The 22,782-nt window shown below is 38.1% G+C and overlaps 1 protein-coding gene across 1 annotated transcript in view; it reads left to right on the forward strand.

The window, feature by feature from the left end:
• DNAH8 (dynein axonemal heavy chain 8) overlaps window positions 1–22,782 on the forward strand; it is a 406,776-nt gene that overhangs the window by 294,663 nt on the left and 89,331 nt on the right. Inside the window, exons 74-80 of the mRNA XM_069073664.1 lie at window positions 1,947–2,102; window positions 4,262–4,417; window positions 7,450–7,632; window positions 12,142–12,247; window positions 14,787–15,039; window positions 15,170–15,360; window positions 17,010–17,131. Coding sequence (XP_068929765.1) covers window positions 1,947–2,102; window positions 4,262–4,417; window positions 7,450–7,632; window positions 12,142–12,247; window positions 14,787–15,039; window positions 15,170–15,360; window positions 17,010–17,131 — 1,167 coding nt within the window. The remainder of the gene's footprint in view (window positions 1–1,946; window positions 2,103–4,261; window positions 4,418–7,449; window positions 7,633–12,141; window positions 12,248–14,786; window positions 15,040–15,169; window positions 15,361–17,009; window positions 17,132–22,782) is intronic.

The following is a 22,782-nucleotide window of genomic DNA, read 5'->3' on the forward strand; positions in this document are numbered from 1 at the left end:
GCCTAGCATTTTCAAGCCACCACCATCCATTCAGTCACTTAGATTCACATTCCTAGAATTTATCCTCAACTCTGCATTCTCCCTCATCCCCCTTATCAAATCAGCTTCTAAATCCTGATGAATCTAGTGCTACGAAATATTTTACATCTGTTAGCTTCCCTACACTTATTTGGCTTCCCCTTTTCCCCAATTAAAGCTCTCATCACCACTCCCTTGTAACTTTCAAACTATGGATGCAATCTCCCAGAGGGTCAGTTGTCATTTGATCCCAATTGAGTAAAAAAAAAAAAAAAAAGATCTTTCTGCTCACAAATCTTTAGCATCCGGAGTTACCCTGCTTGTCAATGTAATTCAGGAAGCTTGAGTTCTCTGATGATCTCTCCTAGCACAGCTTGAGCAAGAAAGGAACTCTATGCTAGGAACAGTCCCAACTCTCTCACCTCGCATTGGTCTTCTCCCTATATTTTCTAGCTCTTTAGTCTTAGACCAAAATCTATTGGTTTTGTCCAAAGGGAAAAGCACTTCCTACCTGCTGTCAGAAGTATTCAAAAGCAAATGGCATACAGTAAGGTGAGCAAACTGTTTCCACTTCATCATCATCATCTCTCTGCAATTTCCTGGAAAAACTTATGCATTCTGCCACAACTCCTACACAGATATCTCTTTCAGTTGGTAGGGAATCAGGAAAGCATAGCTACATATTCCCTACTACACTTCCTTGAGGTAAGATGTAATTAAGAGCTTTGTTTCCTGCTTCTATCCTCTTACTTTTACAGATGATGCCTTTTTTCCTATAGGTTTAGCTTTATCTCCTGATTCTGAGAACAATCCTGTCCCTGGGCAGGATGAACATGAGGAGCCCAAGTCAGTAGCCAACCAGCTTAGCATCAAATCTGTCTTTCTATGGGTCCTATTCTGATCTTGGAATTCAAGAGTCCCCAACTGTCCCTGCCTTCAGGATTCCTGAAATTTTATCCCAAATGCTTTTTGTTAGACCTACAAGATACTAATTAGCTACCTGCCTAGACCACTTGCATTTCTCGAGTTTTTGCCCCACCTTACTTGAATAGACAACACACCCTGGATTTTAAAGTTGGTTTGGTCTGTTGACTAACACCTTGATAATCAGAAGTCTAAACTCACTTCATTGTTTCAATACTTAGCCTTTGCTAAATGCTAAAGGACTACATGATCTACCAGGCATCTTGGTTTTGTCTAGTGTGGCCCAGACTGCTCCTTCTTGCATCTTAATTCTGAGAAACGACATTAGGGAAGAGCTCCAACTATCTTCCTTCTCTTTGTCTAGTCTTACATCCTTAAAGTGGAAACAACAAGAAATATGGAAGCTGGTAGAAGAATGTATTTCCCTTTATAAAGATGTATTTTGTCAACAGATTTTCAGAAATGCATCTATTCTTAGAAGTGGCACTTAGAACATGCCAGCTAGTCCCTTAGTACCTTGAAAGAGTAAATGAAATTCTCAGAAGATCTAACTTCCTTTAAGGAGAAAGCTTTTCCACTGGGAAGATCAAGCTCAATATATATTCAAACTCCTTCATTTTGCCATAAGATAAAGATGTTGTCATCATCATACCACAGTGCTTCTTTAAGGGCCTAATTGGTAGAGCAGACTTGAAATTTGAGAATACTCTGAGGAAAGATAAATGTTAGTCTGTTTGAGAAAAGGGTCATGCAGTGATTATTTTTTTTAAATCATGCTTTTAGTTCAAATTTGCAGATTGACTTTTTTCAAACCACCAAACATAATAGTTTATAAGAGAGAAAATCCATTGGACTATTCTGCTTTTTTAAAAGCCTTTAAAATTGATAGTGCTATTTTTATTATGAGCAATGATTTTGCAGTATTACACACACGCCCTAGTAATTTGATCCAGTTAAAACTAACTGCTGGATCCTAGACTAATGTTCTGTTTTCTCTGATTTAGATTGGTGAATGGGGACTGCAGGGACTGCCTGGAGATGACCTCTCAATTCAAAATGGTATCATTGTGACTAAGGCAACCCGATATCCCTTGTTGATTGATCCACAAACTCAAGGCAAAACTTGGATTAAATCAAAAGAAAAGGACTTTGATTTACAGGTAGGGTTCAGGAAAATGGAATGTTGATTTTTTTTTCCAAAGAATCTAGACGTTTTATTGAATATACCTTCCCCAGAGCTGCGACCTTCAGCACTCAAGAAATACATCTTCTCTTGACATTACATCTGTGTAGTCCTTTACAGGTTTCCAAGCATTCACACACATCTTTTAATTTGAACCTTATGATAACTCTGGGAAATAGGACAGGTTTATTATTTCTGTTTTACAGAGCCTATAGAGGAAACTGACACTTAAAGAACTTGTCAGTGTAACTAGAGGGTAAGATGGGTTCTTACCTGTTCTTACATTCCTGGCTTCCCAGGGACAAGAGATCATCCAAGTACTTCCACCTAAGGAGGGATAAGAGCTAAGAGATGCAGTGGTCAGCAGGGCCGTTCCTCTTCTTAAAGGATTGGGAATTCGAATTCCTACCTCTTCACCCTAGAAGAGGTACAGTGGGTGCCAGCAGTTGGACTGTGTCATTCTCTGAGTAGAATCTCACTGGTCACCTCAATTTTTACAGTGTTAATATCCAGCCTAGACCCTGATTAGCACAGTGACATTTAGGAGGAAAATAAGGAGCAAATAAAGGAAACAAGGGCTGGCACATTAAGAAAAACATGAAAAGTTACCTGGTTTTTGCAAAGATTAAGCCTCATTAATATGTGCTAGGTAACTGTATAATTATTATTATTATTATTATTATTATTATTTTCATTTATATAGCACTTTAAGGTTTGCATAGTGCTTTGCATATAATATCTCATTTGTTTTTTTTTTCGCAATATCCCTGTTAAGTAGGGACTATTATTATCCTCATTTTACAGATGAAGAGACTGGGGTTGGGAGAGTTTAAGGGACTTGTCCACAGTAACAGAGCTAGTAAGTATCTGAGGCCATATTTGACCTCAGATCTTCCTAATTCTACCTTCAATGCTCTTAGCAACCACGACATCTAGCTGCCCCAAACAGCTGGTATTAACAAACTTTAGCCTGATTTCAGGTGATGCCCCAATCATTCTGGGTTCAAATCCTCCAGTAAGTCTTTGAATTTTTAAAGGCAATTTAGTAATGTTTGTAAAGGTAACGATCGTACTCTCATAAAATGCCCATGGTGGATCTTCCCTGGTTCAACAATGATAGATAGCACTTGGACATAGCATCCTCCACTCAGCTATCAAAGTGATTATCTCAAAGCTTAGGCTGGACTTTCTCAACCCCCCACACACCCAATAAACTCCAGTGGTTCCCTATTGCTTCCAGAATCAAGTACAAAATGCTCTGTTTGGCATTCAAAGCCCTTAATAACCTGGCCCCCTCCTTCCTTTCCAGTATTCTTACATGCCTCCTTCCCCACCCCTCACATCTTCATAGTACTCTACTATCTAATGACACTGGTCTCCTTGGTTTTCCTTGAACATTTCCCAACTCCAGACACTCACTGCCTCCAGGCACTTTCACTGATTGTTTTCCCTTCTGCAGGGAATCCACACTATAGGATAATACCATGAGTCTTGGAGGGACTATATAATGACCATGTAGGAGGACTAGGAATCCACCAGGATGTCAAAGAGTTACCACAAGAGCAGCCTCAATTTCATTTCCCTTCCAAGAGAACTAATAGGCTATTTGAGAGCTTTACGTATCTGTTTATGGACTCTGAGTTCTTTCTATCTTCTTCATTTTCTATGTGATGAAATAAAGGCTGTCCTAGCCATAATCTTTGCTCCCTTTGAGTGCCTGCATGAAAATTAATTGAGTTGAATTGAGATTCCCTTCATTGCTTTGAAAATCTGATGTACTGTTCTATACCATATGCAAACAAATAGGTATCATGAGACCTAAAACCCACCTACAATAGGAAAAAATATAGCTTCATCTGGCATTCTATGAATTTTAAGGAAGTGTTGACACTCTCATTGTTTCTGCAAAAACTCAACTCACTGCCTTTTATAAACTGCATTCTGTGTTTCCTTTCAACAAACAAATATATTTATTCAAGCACTATAGCCTCTCTAGATTACTTTCTTAGTAAAATATGTGTTTGTAAATGCAGATTTATTTTCCTTACAAATCTTTTGGTTTTCACTTAAGATTTGGTATATACATACATATATATATATATGTTATTTTTATATTAATGAATAATTTATTTTAAGGTGACATCTCTGAATCATAGATATTTCCGAACACACTTAGAAGACTCCCTTTCATTGGGACGACCCTTACTCATTGAAGATATACGTGAAGAACTGGATCCTGCTCTGGATAATGTATTAGAAAAGAATTTCATTAAAACAGGAACCACTTACAAGGTTAGTTCCTAAAGAAAGAACAATGGCGACATCTACTGCCCCTTCAGAGTATAGCAACAACAATAACAAAAAGCCTTTTCTCTCATTTGGGGCTATAGAATGCATTGAAAATATTTACGTTTTAAATTGGTGTTCAGTGGTTCCTATTATTTACATGGTAATGTTAAAGGTAAACTCGGAGCCTCACACCTAGTAGATAGTTAATAAATGTTTGTTGAATTGGATTAAAAATTCAAACCTACCAGTTAGAGTAAATGGTTGTTTTTGAGTAGTATAATTCAAGAGGGAGAAAAATGTGTATGTATGGTCATATAGGATATCTGAGTAGACAAAGGACAGTACATTCTGAAATTCACCTGAAAATTGTGAACATTTATTGGAGGTATTTAGCCTGTTCCTTTTGAAGACATGTTATATCATGGTCTTCATGAATTCCCTTCATCGCTTCCCACAGGGAATTCTGGAGTCTTGGGGGGTTGAGAGAATATGGGTAGAAGGCAAGAGGTGGGGGTAACAGATACGTTCTCATCCTGAGCATGTTTTTTTTTTCTTTTGTGGCTTTCTTGCCTTCTGGTACAACAATGTCCTCATATAGCAGCATGATCTGATTTGAATGTGTATCATAGGATTTATAGTTAGCTGCCTTTTCAGCTAGGCTACACATATAGAAGGAATATATTTCAAGATTGTGTACAGAATCATCAACATCCAAATACACTGTCAAAATATGAATGTTAATGAGAATATATGTATTGCTAAGAACTAGAAGGTTGGTTTCATAGGCTATAATTAAGTACTAAGTTAGATTTCTTCATTTAGGAATACATCTAGACTTTATCTACAGAAAGTGATTTGAGTTTTTTCCTCCACATTAGTTTTTCACTTGAGCATGCTCCTATGCCAAGAGCTATGGAATATTCTTCCAGATCATTGGTGATAATATGAATTGTTCTCCAATAAGATGTTGAATTTGTTATTGTTCATGCTACTCTATAACTTTCATGACTTGGGGTTATTTTAGCTAAAATGGATACATCTCTCTTGGGCCCTCAGTTTCCTCATCTGCAAAATGAGGACAGGGAATAACCTCTACAATGAATCTATGCTTGAGTCTTTAATGTCCAATGGCTTAATTTTGGATCTATGAGTGGCTAAAAGAAGTTCATAGGTTACCTCATTCAAAAAAAAGGGTAGATATATTCAAGAAAAATCTACCACATTAGGGGAAGGCTTTTCATGTGCCTTTTTTCACAAGCCAAAGAGGATTATGGGACCGTCTTCGCTGTAGAACTTTTAAAAATAGGCCCATTCTCAGTGGCTTTAGATGTATTGGCTGTGATCCTAATGAAGTGAGGGAGCTGCCAGTAATTCTGGCCTGAGTCTTCCATGATAGATTTGACACTAGGATATTCAGTGCTAAGACACTACCACCTTCTCATTGTTGGAAACATTAATTTCCATCTGAGGCAACATAGTGCAATGGAAATCATGCTATATTTAAAGAAAAAGTGAATTCACATCCCAGCTCAAATATTTACTGTCTGTGTAACAATTAACAAGTCATTTAACTTTTCTAAAGACTCAGTTTTCTTATTTGGAAAGTGGAAATAATAATAATTAGTACTTCCTACCACATGATGTTGTGAAGTGATTCTTTCAAGTGTAGTTTAAATCAGGAGTGCTTAACCTTTTTTATACTGTGGATACTTTTAGCATTCTGGTAAAGCCATGGACTCTTCACAGGATATTTTTAAATGGAGAAAACAAAACACATATGTAACAGTAACTGCTTTGACTCTCCTACTGCTGAAAAGCCAGGTGTGTTATATATAGGGTTTTATAGTACCTTTGTACACTTAAGGGAGTATGGGAGTGTCTAAGTTCTCTGCCATTGGCTCAAGCCTCTCTGCCATTGGCTCAAGCCCCCAATGATGGTGTTCCCTCATTGTAGGAGGGGTCCCCTATAGCCCAGTTCCATTTAATCACTAATAGTCAAATTTGCTTTTACAAAAGCATATTTACTTCAAAGGTATAATAACAAAGATAAGTATACTTCCTAAGATATTGAGACTTTGGAGCATTGTTCCCCACCCTGCTGCCACAGGCACTACCTCTTACTCTGGGTAAGACGAGTGGATTAGGTTTACAGCTTGGCTCATGTTCTGCATAATGCAGTCCTAAGTTCCAAGTCCAAGGACCCCCTTGGGCTAAAGACCTGGGTACCCTGGCTTCTTGAGGCTTTCCTTATGGGGTTGGCTGCACATCCAGCCTCGCATCCTGGCTCCAATGTCACTATAGACTGGTTCTAGCTCGTGGTGATTCTACCTCCTGCACCTAGAAGTGAAAGGGACTAACTAAACAGAACACACAGAAACCCCAGGCCTGTTTCTCAAGGCCACCAGCCTAAAAAGGGGAAGGGAAACCTCCCAAACTCAGTCAGTTTTCATGATATTGGGGAACCTTCACCATGTCTGGACATCAGGCAGAGAAGAGTGTCCCAGTCTGACAGTTTTTAAAGACACAGCCTGTTCTGGCTGTGCAGTCAATTGAAAGAGGCTATTCCCACCTCTGTGACAGGGAAACACAGGGTGTCTTCTTCCAGAAGCCTCCCAGGTACCTTCACATCAGGTGATCTATGGATGTTCTCAAGCTACTATTACACATAAGAAGAAAAGAAATAAATTATATTGAAATAAAGATGTCATTTTTTCCATTTAAGTTCATACTCTCTGGAAGCTATTCACAGATACTATCATAGTTGTGATGCCAAAGTATAGATCTGTTCCCTGATTTGCTTCATTCACTAACAATTGCATTTCAGATTTATTTCCCAAGGAAGACTTTAAAGAGAGCTTCTGGTTCCTTCTTTTGTCTTCAAGGAGGATCATACCTAAATGCTCCTGAATTAATAACTGTCCCAATATTAACCTCCAGAAATAAATATTCTTTATATTCTAGTTTAACAACACTTATGTTTAGTAAATTTTTTCTTAAATTAAATCTAAATCCTTCATGTTTATTATTTGATATAGGTTAAAGTTGGTGACAAAGAATGTGAAATCATGGATTCATTTAAACTTTATATAACAACAAAACTACCAAACCCTGCATTTACACCCGAGATTAATGCTAAAACATCAGTCATTGATTTTACAGTTACAATGAAAGGACTTGAGAATCAGTTACTGAGAAGAGTAATTCTTACAGAGAAACAGGTAATCATTCTCTCAAATTAAGAACATCTGCTTGTAATTAAATGAACACATTTGGAAGAAAATATACTGAAAAACTAAATATATAGAAAAGCAAAAATTATTTAAGTCAAACCTTACTGCCAACTGTCATCTAGAAATATTTCTCTTGCAGTCTCTATGCCAGTGAAAAGCCTTTCATTTACCTCTGCATCCTTCTTCTGCTTATCACCCTTCAAACATTCCACACTCCAGTGCTGGAGACATCCTCATTCAGGTGAATTCCTCCATGGCACCTAGTACCTTCACTATAACAGGGTCCTTGGGGGAAAAAAAATTGCCTTAGCATTGGTCTTGTTTGCCATCTTTGTAGGTTCCATTTCCATTTTTTCATGTGGGATACATAATAGTACATGTATGTAATGATACAGGTATATCTGCCCCATATTTTAAATAAGTGGAATTTAGATCAGACCTAGAAACCTTTTTCATCTCAAGTGTTACTGACCCACAAGGAAAAAAAAAACAGTTGAAGACTATAATGAAGTAAAAATCAAATTCATAGAAGCAGGATAAAATTCATCTTTTTTTTTTTTTAAGCAACCGGGGTTAAGTAACTTGCTCAAGGTTACACAGCCAGTTATTTCTGGCTGTGGTGCTAAGTATCTGAGCCCAGATTTGATCCCCAGGTCATCCCGACACTGGAGCCAGTGCTTTTACTTGCCGAGCCACCTGGCCGCCCCTAAGCAATTGGGGTTAAGTAACTTGCTCAAGGTTACACGGCCAGGTGTTTCTGGGTTGGTGCTAAGTGTCTGAGCCCGGGATTCGATCCCCAGGTCATCCTGACACTGGAGCCTGTGCTCTTACTTGCTGTGAAATTCATCTCTTTTTTTTAAGAATCAGTAGAGGGAAGGAAAGGGAAAAGAAAAGGAAGAAAGAAAGGGAGACAAAGGAGAAAGGGAGAGGGAGAGAGGCAGAACACATAAAGGAAAAGAAAGATATGTAAAGAGAGAACTACAGAGAGGGAAAGAAGAGACAGACAAAAAGCAGAAGGAGGAAGAGGACAGTAGATTTTTAAATGACCAATGGGTTGGTTTTTAAAAAATAACTATTAGTTTTAGGAGCTGGTTAGCTCTCTTTTAAAAAAAAATATTTATTTACTTTTAGTTCACAACATTCAGTTCCGCAATCCCTTGAGTTTCAAATTTTCTCCTCCTCTCTCTCCTGTCCCCATGGAAGCATGCAATCAAATATAGTATCTACAATGGTTAGTTCTCTTGGAGGTAGGAGTCTGAAAAATAGGTGCTGTAAGAGAAAGAACACTGGCCTAAAGGTCCAGAGGCCAAAATCCTTGTTCCTGCTCTGCTCCTCACTGGTTGTATGGCCTGGGCAAGTCAGTGCACCTTCGTTTCCTCATCTGTGAAATGATAGAATTAGATTAGAATGTTGCTACATTATATTCATTATTTATTATATTCAAGCTCCACATCAGGGCATTCTACAAAATACAATATAAAAAGTTCATATTGATTAATAAAAACCTATCTTGTTTACTGTCCATGTTATATCTGACAGCTAAAACCCTACTTAATGAATTAGAAAGTAACATTTTTAGAAAAGAACAAAGGCAATAATTTTAGCTCACGATTTATATCCTTAGCCATATATCTCCCTAACATTGGACTAGTTAAAAAAAAAACTCCAAAATTTAACATCAGCATCACTGACATGAGAGGCCCCATAGCATAATGGAAAGTGAGCTAACCTTGGAATCAGAAAGACCTGGGTTCAAGTTCCGTGTCACACATCCTGGCTTTGTGACCCTGGCCAAAGCTCTCCCCCTAGTGACCCTAGTGCTCTAGGGTACCCAGTGCTCTAAACTGTAAATTGTAGAAATGTGCTTACCTACACTGAGAGAAGAAAGTCCTCCCTGGGAGTTCTTGACATCAGTGAAATCACGGGTCCAGACACCATCCCTTTCACTGACATGATAAAAGAACGTAGTACTTGTCACTCTAACTCTGGGAAAAAACAGAGGATAAAAATTATTCATGATCTGGATCATCCCTGTCAGGGGAAAATAAAGTCAAAATTACTACCAGGTAGCCCCAGACTAAATATTATGAATTATATAGGCATCCTCTCTGATCTTCTTCACTACCATCACTAAATACGTATTGAGCATCAACTTTATTTGTGGTGTCCTGCTAGACACTGGAAAACAACACATGGCACAGTGTTATGGGGGAAAAACCCAAACACTTAACTAGGAGTAAGAAGACCTTGATTTTAGTCTCAGCTCTGCCACTAAATAGCTGTTACTTCGAGCAAGTTACAGCCACTCTGGGCTTTATCTGTTAAATTAGGAAGTTAATGAGGCTCCCTCAAGCTCTAAGATTCTTGGATACTGTGATGCTTTTTTCTCACTCTGCTTTTCATTCTTGGGTTTTGAGCTCCATTATGTTAGCATTGACCTTTGAAATTCTAATTATCTAATTAACTATAACTCTTCTACAGCTCTTTATCTTCAAATATTCTAAGACTCCATTCTAAGAGGGGATAGAGGTCACCAGAGGGCAAGTTATTTTCTGAGCAGAACAGCCATGAAACGGAGCAGAAACGTCACAAGTTCCCCACTGTGGTTTAAATTTTACGAGATCGACAAAATAATGAACTAATTCATTTCATATTTCCTGAAACTTCAAAGTTAGAATTGTTCAGGGATTTCTGTTGCCACAGCCCTCCTCATTCCCCATAGCACTTCTTGTATTCATCCCTTTCTACTCACTCTGTCTGCTATAGTCTTGATCCAGATAACCATATACCCTAGAAAGAGCGTCAGAGCAGGGGTCATAGATTCAGAGATGTAGAGCTGGAAAGGGCCTCAAAGGCAATGGAGTCCAGTGCTCCTCTTATCTTACAGATGTGAAAACTGAGGCACAGGGAAGTTAGGTGATTTGTCCAGGGTCATATAGCCAGTAAGTATCAAAGGTAGCATCACTGTGCCTCATTGCTTCTCAATCAGGTCAAAGGTCTAGGCCTGGATCTACCACTTAGTAGTTGGGTGACTTTTAGCAAGTTGCTTCCTCTATATGTAGCACAGGTCCTTCAACTATAAAATGAGTGGACTATACTAAATGATCATCTCTAGAGTTTAGTTCCTTCCAGCTCTGGTCTCCTGTGATTCTGTGATATATCTAGACGATTAAAACAGTCTTCGTGCTGACCTCCTTACGTGCTGCCTTTCCCCAGTCCAGTCTGTTCCATAAACAGAAGCAAACATCATCTGCCATGTGTGCTATTAGATCATTTCTCTGTCCTACTGAGAAATCTACAGCGGATTTAATCACTTGCCCAGCATGGGATTCAGTGACTTCCCTTTATCTGACCATCCTAATTTTTCATAATTAATTTGAACTCCTTACAGCAGTGAAACAAACATTTACATCCCCTAAATAAAACTTATTTGCTTCCTCTTCTGTATCTTTGCATGTTGTTCCACTCCTTGACATTCTCCTCTCAAAACACATCCCTCTACTCTTTTAAAAAATTCTGCCTAAAAGTCTCTTCTCCCACAAAAACTTCTCTGACTAAGCTTCTCTGACTTCAATTCCATTCCCTCTGACAGCCTCTGGAGCTTCTCAGTGTATATAGTTATATCCAGTTGTATTAATCTATACATTTTCCCAAACATAACATATTTATGTCTATATTTGCTTTGCTTCTCCCATTCTGTTGTAAGCTTGGAAGGAAGACACTCTACTTCCTATTGTGTGTGTGTGTGTGTGTGCACTGTCTTCATAGTATATGTCACAGGGTTCTTTATATAATACAAGACTCTCAGGAAAGTCATTGACTGACTGGGTGAATAAATGAATGAATGGATGGATGAAGGGTTAATCTGGGAAGGCTTTATGACAGGTTATGTCATGTAGCATTACTTAACAGAATCTGAATCTAGTAAGTGAGTGCTCATTTTAAAAGAACAGGAAAGAAGCCCATTGAAGTACACAAATGAAATAAAGTCTAGACAAAACAACACATGAGACATGATTTGTAGTTGTGCTACATAGGAGCCCAGAGAGGGTCAGGACTCAGTTGAAGGCCAAAAGCCTTTGATTTGGCACCTTAGACTCATCACATCCAGAATTAACCTTTGCTTAGGAACAAGGCAGCTCTATGTGCATGGGTAGGAGGCCTAAGAGAGCAAGGTCAAGGAAGGAAAAGCCTATGAGAAATGAATAGGGGCCCCTAAGCAAGAACACCAGCTCAAGAATGCTAGGGAAAACATTTGTCATACATGACTTGTACATCTCAGTGGGCAGCATTAGATGTGGGAAGTTCAGACAGATAAGGAGAGACAGAAATGGATTTGTTAATAATATTAACCATTCCTGCATTTATGAAACATACTTTAGTGTGTTTGGGTATTTGAAAAAATTAGTTGATGATAAACAGTAATAAGTTGAATTTACTATAAAATTAATGCAGTTTTTTTTTACAACTGTTCTACTTTTTGATGGTTAAAAATAGGAACTGGAGTCAGAGAGAGTTAAACTTATGGAAGATGTTACTTTTAATAAGAGGAAGATGAAAGAACTAGAAGATAACCTACTGTATAAACTAAGTGCAACAAAAGGTATTGTCTTGTTGATAATGGATTCAAAATAAACATTTCTTGTAAGATCTTTTCTATACCCATGAAATGATAGCATTAAGGTTCAGGCCATTGAAGGTGCTGGAGAAGAGATAATAAGATACATCTCCTCCCTAACAACACAGAGGTGAGGGTCTCCCCTGGGGCAGTTTGTGACCCAGTGGGTAGAGCACCAGGTCTGGAATCAAGAAGACCTGAGTTTCGGTTCACCCTTAAACTCTGGCTAGCTGTGTGATCCTGGGCAAGTCGTTCAACTTCTATTTGGCTCAGTTTCCTCAGCTGTAAAATAAGGGTAAAAATAACACTTGTTTTGAAGGATTGTTGTGAGGCTCAAATGAGATACTATTTGTAAACGCCCTTAGCACAGTGCCTGGCACCTAGTAAACATTGTATAAATGCTTGTTCTCTCCCTCCCTACTAGGACAGACTGTTGTATACATTGTCGGATATCGTCTCTGCATCACATATTTTTGCTTAATTATTTTTCTTTGTCACAATGGCATTTTTTTTTATCTAAAGAGGCAGTGGGAAATGCCTGATGTAAAAGCAAAAGATAAAAATAAATTTTTTTTAAATAACAAAAATTAAAGAAGTACTCAAGTTATATCTTTGCAATGACAAGAAAAGCAGTTTCACTTCAACATTGATGATACTATGATACTATCTTTTTAAATGATACTATCTTTTTAAATGAACAGAAATTAGACACTTTCAAGTAACACTTTTCTTGATTGAATTTCCATCTCCATCTCAGAGAAATAAGAAGCCCAGTGAATCTAGATGTGATAGATAATCCCATGAAGTATATTCTTTGGCTTTTTACACCCCTTCAGCAGCATAATCCTCTTAGCAGTGATACAGTTGTCCTCCAAGAATTGCTGGAGTTGCAGCAGTCGACTTATGCTGACTATCCAGCAGCAAAACTGAGGGACCACAAAAGTCTTGAACTCACTAGGGGGCCACCAAATTGTGAAAGTCCATCTTTTGGGTTTGCCATTCAGTCACACAGCATGGACTTGAATTCCAATTAGGGTCGCTGTTAACATGGTCCCCAGTGAGGAGATATATAGGGACCAACTGGGACCTCTGGTCAGGCATGTCCTTGAGCAAAGGGTCAAAGAGAGTTTTTATCTGTTTCTCATGCAGTTAACATACAGGCACCATGGTATCATCCTTCTCACGTAGGTAATATTATCTAACTTGATTTCCCAAGAAAAACTAATCTGTCTAGTTTCAATCTACGAGTTTTTGGAAGAAGATTATACTGTGATTATAGGGAAGAAATAAAAACCCAGTACTGAGGTTACATTATAATTATTTTGTCATTATTTATATCAGATTTTCTAGGGTATTCTCTTCAACCTCTCTATGTTTCTGCATAGAACTTTGTATGCACACATTTTACTGATAAGAGTAATTTTCTGTCACCATAACCTTGGGAACAGGCATGGGAGGAACTTCTTCCCTTCTCATGGCATTTGAGAGTGCACTGTCTTCCCAAATTCAAATCTAAATGTTCGGTTTTGTCCACCATAAATATCAATCCCAAGCTGGTTCATAACTTTTTTTTTGGAGGAGGGAAAGCAGGGAAATTGGGGTTAAGTGACTTTCCCAAGGTCACACAGCTAGTAAGTGTTAAGTGTCTGAAGCTGGATTTAAACTCGGGTCCTCCTGACCCCAGGGCCTGTGGTGTATGTATTCACTTTGCCAACTAGCCTCCCCCTCATAACTTTTTTTAACTCCTTCTTGTCATGATTGATTTTTGTTGAGAACTTATTAGCATAATGTACCTTGAGAGACTTTATCTCACTGAAGTAAATTAAAATAAACATAGGCTTGTTATCCAGATGATCCTTACCATCAAAGACAGACAATAACCATGCTGACAAGGACATTAGGATATATGTTAAGAAAATGAATACCTAAGTAAAATGTGTACAATACTTAAAAACGAATATGTGAAGTTAGTGGAATTATGAGTGAACATTTGTATAATTAGGAAAAAATTATTCCTTTGCTTCTTTCTATGCTACCCTCTAGACAATAAGAAGAAAAAAAAACTGTTAAAAAGAGGAAGCTGAGAAAAAGGTTTGGAAGAAAGCTACTAGAGTGACCATTCCACTAAAACAGTGACAATCTTAGGAACAGGGCAGGTGCCTAACATGCACTAACATTTGCATAAAGCAGCCAATCAAGTCCACTAGCTTTAACCAAAACCTAATACTGATGCTTACCACTTCAGTACTTTTGTTATGAATATAAAACTTCAAAATAGGTAGAAAAGATATTTCCCTCAACTCTTTGATTAATTCCAGTGGGTATTTGTCAAATACCCAAATTTCAAATTACCGTATCACACACAGTTCAGTGAAGCACATTTCTTAAATTGATGAGAATCGTGGTGATGGACTTTGTTTAAACATCAAGACAACTACAGAGCAAGTATGGTAGGGAGCAGGCTATCTCACTTTAAGGTCATTTCCTTTTGTCATCTTATATTTTTTTCCTGTTTGACTTTTAGGTTCTTTGGTGGATGATGAATCTCTCATTGGTGTTCTCCGGACAACCAAACAAACAGCTGCTGAAGTAAGTGAAAAGCTGCATGTGGCAGCAGAAACAGAGATCAAGATAAATAATGCTCAGGAAGAGTTTCGACCAGCTGCTACACGAGGAAGCATTCTCTATTTTCTTATCACAGAAATGAGTATGGTCAATATCATGTATCAGACATCCTTGGCACAATTCTTGAAGTTATTTGATCAATCCATGGCCAGGTTGGAACTTGATTATTATTTTTCTTACTCAAAAGCAATGACTTAAAATTGATTTATAGATGGATAAATAGATAGATTCACTCTTTTATAAATTGTTTTTTGTTTCTTTAATTTTTAATGTGATTTTTAGGTCTGAGAAGTCTCCCTTGCCTCAGAAGAGAATTGTAAATATTATTGAGTTTCTGACTCATGAAGTTTTTATTTACTCAGTCAGAGGCCTATATGAAAACCACAAATTCCTTTTTGTTCTCCTTATGACCTTAAAGATTGATCTTCAAAGAGGAACAGTTAAACATAAAGAATTTCAGGCCCTTATTAAAGGTAAATTTTTCAAAATCAAAATGTATTATCTACAGGAAGTTATTCTTGGTCTCTTTATAGCATACCATAACACAATTTTCTAAACAACATAAAAGTACAGTGAACTTGTTTTTATTTTTTTTTTTTGAGGGCAGGGTAATTGGGGTTAAGTGACTTGCCCAAGGTCACATAGATAGTAAGCGGTAAGCGTCTGAGGCCAAATTTGAACTCAGGTCCTCCTGACTCTAGGGCTGGTGCTCTATTCACTGCGCCACCTAGCTGCCAGGCTGCTTATAATATTTTCTCCTTGACCTGGGAACTCTGGAATTTGGCTATAATATTCCTAGGAGTTTTCTTTTGGGGATCTTTTTCAGGAGGCAATCAGTGAGTTCTTTCCATTTATATTTTTCCCTCTGGTTCTAGAATATCAGGGAAATTTTCCTTGAGAATTTCTTTTTTTTTAATTTATAAAGTAATTGGGGTTAAGTAACTTGCTCAAGGTTACACGGCCAGTTATTTCTGGGTGTGGTGCTGAGTATCTGAGCCCAGATTTGATCCCCAGGTCATCCCGACACTGGAGCCAGTGCTCTTACTCACTGAGCCACCTGGCTGCCCCTAAGCAATTGGAGTTAAGTAGCTTGCTCAAGGCTACACAGCCAGGTGTTTCTGGGTGGGTGCTAAGTGTCTGAGCCCAGGATTCGATCCCCAGGTCATCCTGACACTGGAGCCGGTGCTCTTACTCGCTGTGCTACCTGGCTGCCCCACCTTGAGAATTTCTGTCCTTTTTTTTTATTATGGCTTTCAGGTAGTCCAATAATTTTTACTTTATCTCCCCTGAATCTATTTTCTAGGTCAGTGGTTTTTCCAATGAGATATTTCACATTGCCTTCTATTTTTTTCATTTGTTTGGATCTGTTTTATAGTATCTTGATTTCTCATAAGGTTATTAGCTTCCAATTGCTCCAATCTAATTTTGAAGGAATTATTCTCTTCAGTGAGTTTTTGAAATTCCTTTTCCATCTGGCAAATTCAGCTTTTTAAAGCATTCTTCTCCTCATTGGCTTTTTGGGCCTCTTTTGCCATTTGAGTTAGTCTATTTTTTAAGGTGTTATTTTCTTTAGCAGGCTGTTGACTTGCTTTTCATGATTTTCTTGCATCATTCTCATTTCTCTTCCCAATTTTTCCTCTACTCCTCTTACTTGATTTTCACAATCCTTTTTAAGCTCCTCCATGGCTTGTAACCAGTTCATATATTTCTTGGAAGCTTTTGATGCAGGAGTTTTGACTTCATTGACTTCTTCTGGTTCCATGTTTTTCTTTCTTGTCCCAAAAAAAGGATTCAGTGGTCTGATTGTACTTCCTCTGCTTGATCATCTTGCCAGCCTTGTCCAATAGACCCTTTCCTTTCAGCCTTCTGGGCTGCCTTAAGAGGGAGATTTGTTTCTCTCTGTCACTTTGTGGGTTCTGTAGCTCTAAAATTTGTTTAGAGTCATATTTTATAGGTATTGGAGGTGGTTGGTGCAGGAGCTTAAGTAAGTTCCTGATTTTACTCTTCCATCCTGGCTCTGCCCCTCATAAAAGCTTTTCTGAATAGACAATGATTAGTTATTTTTAATTTTAAGAGGAGAACTATACAATGTAAGTCATGTTCTTACAACACTTTTCTCTAGGGGGAGCAGCCTTGGATCTCAAAGCTTGTCCTCCCAAACCATTTAGATGGATTCTTGATATGACTTGGCTAAATCTTGTGGAACTGAGTAAATTACCACAATTTGCAGAAATTATGAATCAGGTAAGGCAATATTTGATTAAATATGCAGGTGTATAAACATAAATAAACATAGAAAAGTTCATTTGAGTTTCATTGTTTGAGTCTAACATTTACATTGTGTTCTTTCCTTGCACTTGTACTGGTTAGGCAATCTCTGGGTATATCACAGAATTTTTCACAGAATCTCAGAGGCAGAAGGATGTCAGTGGCCACCCAGGCCAACCTATACCTGAACAAGAATTCCTTCCACAATATTCTCAACAAAAGTAATTATTAAGCCTTTACTCCTCTGTCTTGGCTCTGCCCCTTCCAATTATTAAGCCTTTACTTCAAGACTTTCAGTAAAGAGAAACCCACTGCTTCACATTTGGCATCATTGATAATTGTTGCCAGCAAGCCACCTGTGATATATTTGTCATATTCATTTATATCCCCAGTTCTGTAAAGTTCTCTGAGGATCTGGGAAGATTCAATCATTGTTCTTTTTGTTTAAATCATTGTTATTTCAAAGACTTTTCCTCAGTGCCTTCCACTAAAGAGTCTCAACAAAGTCCAAACAGTTCAGTTTTTACTGATCTTCTGTGGACATCATAGAAAGAGTTCTAGGTCCTTCAACACAGTTCTTAGACAATCTCACAATGAAAAGTCTTTTGTGAGGGCCCAGGCCTCCCATAGCTGGTGGTACTGGTGATTACAATCATTTCTAAAATACAAATTCATTAGGCAAACAACTTTTTACACAGTTCTTATAGGTTAACAGAAGGCCTGTTGTAATCCAAACAATTGGGAAAATAATTTTTTAAAAAAGGAAATGAAAATAAAACTGGCAAAATATTTTAAAAAGGAAAAGAAAAAAAATGCAATGAATTTCCCATCTCAAAGTAAAAATCTAGTCCTAAAAGAGTTCTCCGAGTAAGTGGAACTCTCCTAGTAGCCATTAGGGCTCTGTCACCCTTAGTTTAGAAACCAGCCTGGCCTTCGTGAAAATTCTTCCCATGGGTTTGTTCCTTCAGCACAAGTGGCAACTCCTACATTTTCCCAGTGGAGCCCCTCTTAGCGCATAGGAAAATCCAAATGGCAATTCAGACAAAATCTTTCTAGGAATACCTATAGAGTATAGAGACATACAGAATACCCCAAATGGAGGTCCAAACTTAGGTATAGGAAAAGCAAAATTAGTGCAAAAAAAACAAACAAACCCAAACTCAGTTGAGCCATGAACTCATGGCTCCTAGAAAAAGGGGTTAAGTACCTAAGGCTGATACAAATCACCCCCTCAGATCCCAGACTGTAAAAACCCCCAGCACAGGGAGAAGGTTCCCTCTTCCTACCACAGCTCAGTTCTCAAAATACCTGACTCCAAGGAAAGGGTATTGGTTTGTTTTTATCACATACTGTCTTTTTTATTATTTCCCTACCCTAGGGATACAAGAGGAAATCAACAGCGTCCTTTGTAGAAAGGTACTCAAATGGACAAGGTAGATCAGGTGCAGCACAGCAGTTTATTTCTTCTGTAACATGTACTTTAAGCATAAAAGATTCATAAGTGTGAACTGATAAATACCTAGACAGTGTACCAGTAACTTATAATTCCTCTTATACTTTCCCAGAAAGTTGATCTTTAAACATTAAAAATTGGGGTACTGCTGAACAGATACTTCAGTGACACCACAGATCAATAGTGCCCAAAGAATTCATTCAAGGTTTGTATCATCTGCAAAACAGGGCATGGCTTAAGTGTATCCTTCTCATGGGAGTTATCTTCTCCTTCAAGAATTTATTATAGAGAACACCCCTTACTTACTGGGCAACTGGCAGCCAAGCCTAGGAGCTGCCTAACTCACAAGATTTCTCCCAGGTCAAAAATAGCCATTTCAGAATTTCTAGTGGGTCACCTGTGCTCAGGAAAAGAAACAGAAAGCCAAGAGGAAGCCAGAGGCTCGAGGTCTAGTCTAAGGTCATCCAGGACATAATATCATAGTGTTCACAATTATTATGGGGATAAGGTGAGACGAGCATGATCCTCTGACCCACCACAGGTGTGTAAGGGAAGGCTCAAAGTATCAACATACTCAACAGACAGGAAGAGAAAGCAATAGCAGAAGTCAGTTCTCCTTTAAAACTGACTAAATGGATAGTTCTTTTTAAATTTTTTCTTTTTGCTTTTTGGAGGGCAATTAGGGTTAAGTGACTTGCCCAAGGTCACACTGCTATTTTTGTGTTAAGTATCTGAGGCTGAATCTGAACTCAGGTCGTCCTGTCTCCAGGGCCGGAGCTCTATTCACTGCGCCACCTAGCTGCCCCTAAATGGATAGTTCTTTTGGTTCATTGGTCTTTGATGTGTCCTATTTTTTGTCATTCAAAGCAGCTATGTAGCACAGTGAATAAGAAGGTCAGGCCTAGAGTCAGGAAGTCTTGAGTTCAAATACAGCCTTAGACACTTACTAGTTGCATGACTCTAGGCAAGTCACTTAATCCTGTTAGCCTCAGTTTCTTCATCTGTAAAATAAGCTGGAAAAGGAAAGGGCAAATCATTCCAGTGTCTTTGCCAGGAAAACACCAAATGGGGTTACGAAGACTCAGATACTACCTAAGTAACTGAAAAGCAATTTTTATCATAGATACTAACTAGAAATCTGTATTCACTTTTCAGTGAGAGGCCAGAGTGCATTTGTCATTAAAAGTAGGAGCTAGGGACTCCATGGTTAGTCTCCTCATCCAAGTAGGAGCCCAACTCCATGGGAAGTACCCCAGTCAAGCAGGTTTAGCAGGCTCCTCTGATTCCTCACTCCTATATGAATGTTTTTAGGTCCTTATTTCATACCTGTGAAATAGGAAAATACCCAATTTTTCCAAGTTTTTTTTTCTTGGCCATTAATCATTTTCCTTCTCATGGTGCAGATGGGGCACCTTTATTACTTGCTTTGCTTTCTTTGTTTGAACATGCTCAGCTGGTTGTTTTTGATTAAGCAAAGTTGATTAAACTGTCACTGGAAGATAATTGTACAACTCAGAAAAAGATGGTTGTTTGTAACTGATGTGTTGTCACTGTTGATATGTCAGTGTGTAGTGAGTGGGGTGTCAGGGCCTGATAATTAGCTCTGTCTTCTGCAGTTGGTACTGACTGACAAAGCAATAAAGCAAAGTCAGAGTTGGCATTGATCTTATGATAAAATTGCCATCCCACCACAGCAAACAATAGTGTTTCTTTTTCTTTTTAATGACAAGAAGACATAATTAAGAACACATTGATCTTCCCATTTGTGGTTGGTTGGAATAGGGCACCTAATGAGGGTAAAGGTCATAAGTTCTATTCTTGCACGCATGATTCAATTTTGCTCTCTTAAGTGGTCACAGCCTGCACCTACCTCCTCCCTGAATTTGCCAAATGTGGGCCTTGGGTCATGAAGGAGACTTGTGGGGAGAGTGTAGCTAGATAGCACCAGCCCTGGAAAAATAATGGCAGGTCATCTTTAGATATAGACAGCATAGTATTAAATTGACCTTTGCTATTAGATTTAAAGTTCCTTGAGGGAGTTGACATTTGTCATATCTTCTCATTTTAGAGTTCCTTTTAGTGTACAATACTGTGTACATTAAACATGCTTATAATTAGCTTGTACTTTGCTACAAGGAAATTTGGTAGCTACATAATAACTAGTTCTCTTCTGATGGAATGATTGTCTCTGTTACTATCCATTTTAATTAGCTGTTTGCCATTTTAATTCATATTTGTACATCCAGTTTTTTTTGCCACTATTTTAGTTTGCCCTGCCTTACTATTAGCTGAATACCTTCATTGTCCACAATCATCCACAATCATCCCTGCTGCTGCTACTACTTGCCTCCTGTTACAGACTGGAAATTAGGAGATCTGGGCACTAACTTATCCTTTTTGCTATTAGCCTCAAACATTTGAAACCTAGTAGGTGCTAAATAAATGTTTATTGACACATTGATGCATTACCTGGGGCAAGTCACTTTACCTCTTTGAGCTTCTTTTCCTGAATTGTAAAGGGACTGAGGAGTGAGCTAGGTGATTTCTAAAGTCCCTTCCTGCTCCAAAAGTATTATAATCCAATTTCAAAGAAGGAAGGAAGGAAAGGCAAAAGAAGGAAGGAAGGAAGGAAGGAAGGAAGGAAGGAAGGAAGGAAGGAAATAGAAGGGAGGGAAGAAGGAGGGAGGGAAGGAAGAAAGGAAGGATAAATTTATTAAGCACTTACTATGTGCCAGTTACTATACAAACTACTAGGGATACAAATACACGGAAAAATCACACTCCTGTCCTCAAGGACCTTACATTTATAAACTAAAGGCTTAAAGGGAAGAAGGGGAGTTAAGGAAATCTCCTCTATGTTTTCCAGTGCCTTCAGTTTTCTGCTGTGGAGAATTTGGACTGTTTATTCATTGTGGGTACACCTTCAAATAGTTTATGGTGTCTGCCCTGTTACAAGCCTCAACTGCAGGAGCAGATATTGGCAAATAAAATGTTGCTTTACTTATCAATCATTCAAGCAAAGGATCTTTTAATTGTTGTAGCTCTGAAAACACAGACTCTAACTTCCTTCTCTATCCATATCATCATTACCTTTTTTCCCCTTTCACTAATGTTTGAAGATTTTTACATTTACAAACATTCCCAGATTTTTCTCAATATTTTGCACTAAAATCATATGTATTTCATGACAAGATGTAGTCTTTGTCCATGTGTGGAAAAGTAAGGATATTACTCCGGCAACTGACAAGTTGTCTCTATAGAGACACACAGAGCCTCCTCTTGCTCCCATCTCTCACAAATATTGCTTTCTGATATTTGATTCAATTTAATATTCACATATAAAAATATTCTCTGAAATGTTCTTGTGTACCTACATTTGTTACTTTTTGCCATCTATTACAAAGGTACAGTTACCTTCTCATGAAGACATAATAAATTATTTTGTATTCTTGGATAAGTAATTAAGTTTGTTCATAGACAAGATTTAATAGAGCCACTAAACTGGCAGGATGGCACAAGCTAGTTGTGCCCACTGTCAGTGCCCAAGTCACGAACTCCTTAAGTTCTATTTCTACTAAACTTATTCTTCTAGAATGAATTTGGAGTGTAACGATTTTATTCTTTTACTCAGGGTTCTACAAATGCCCTCTGAACAAAAACCAAGTACCTCATACTCTGTACATAATGTATAAATAAATGTGTGTTAAAACCCAATGCCTTCTCATAGGCATGCATAAAAGGGCCCTGTATGACAAAGCCTCTTTTTAGCTCTTGGCATCCATAGTAACATTTGTTGATCTATTATGACAAACATTCTCTATGACACATAATTCTTTTAACAAATTTTCTCTTTCCTGTCCATATATTCTCCAATGGCTGAGTGCCATTTATATTGTATGAAGGCAGAGGGGCAGGGTAATATAAACTAAGTAAATGTGTATATATCTAAACTCTCTTATGGTTCAAAGGGCTTTTTTCACCGTTCCCTTCCTGCAGAGAATCTAGATGAGTTCTGTTTCATCTCCACATTCTTCAGACTCAGACAGAGGTTCTGCACTATGGTGATAACAAATGCCATATGCCAAAGTACCTTCACCACACACACACACACACACACACACACACACACACACCCCTTTCAATAGTTCAGAGAGGCTCTGGAGTTAATTAGAAT

Source organism: Petaurus breviceps, unplaced genomic scaffold, assembly GCF_028583685.1.
Source record: "Petaurus breviceps papuanus isolate PSGF00001 unplaced genomic scaffold, PetGlider_PUasm1.0 90865, whole genome shotgun sequence".
NCBI lineage: Eukaryota > Metazoa > Chordata > Mammalia > Diprotodontia > Petauridae > Petaurus > Petaurus breviceps.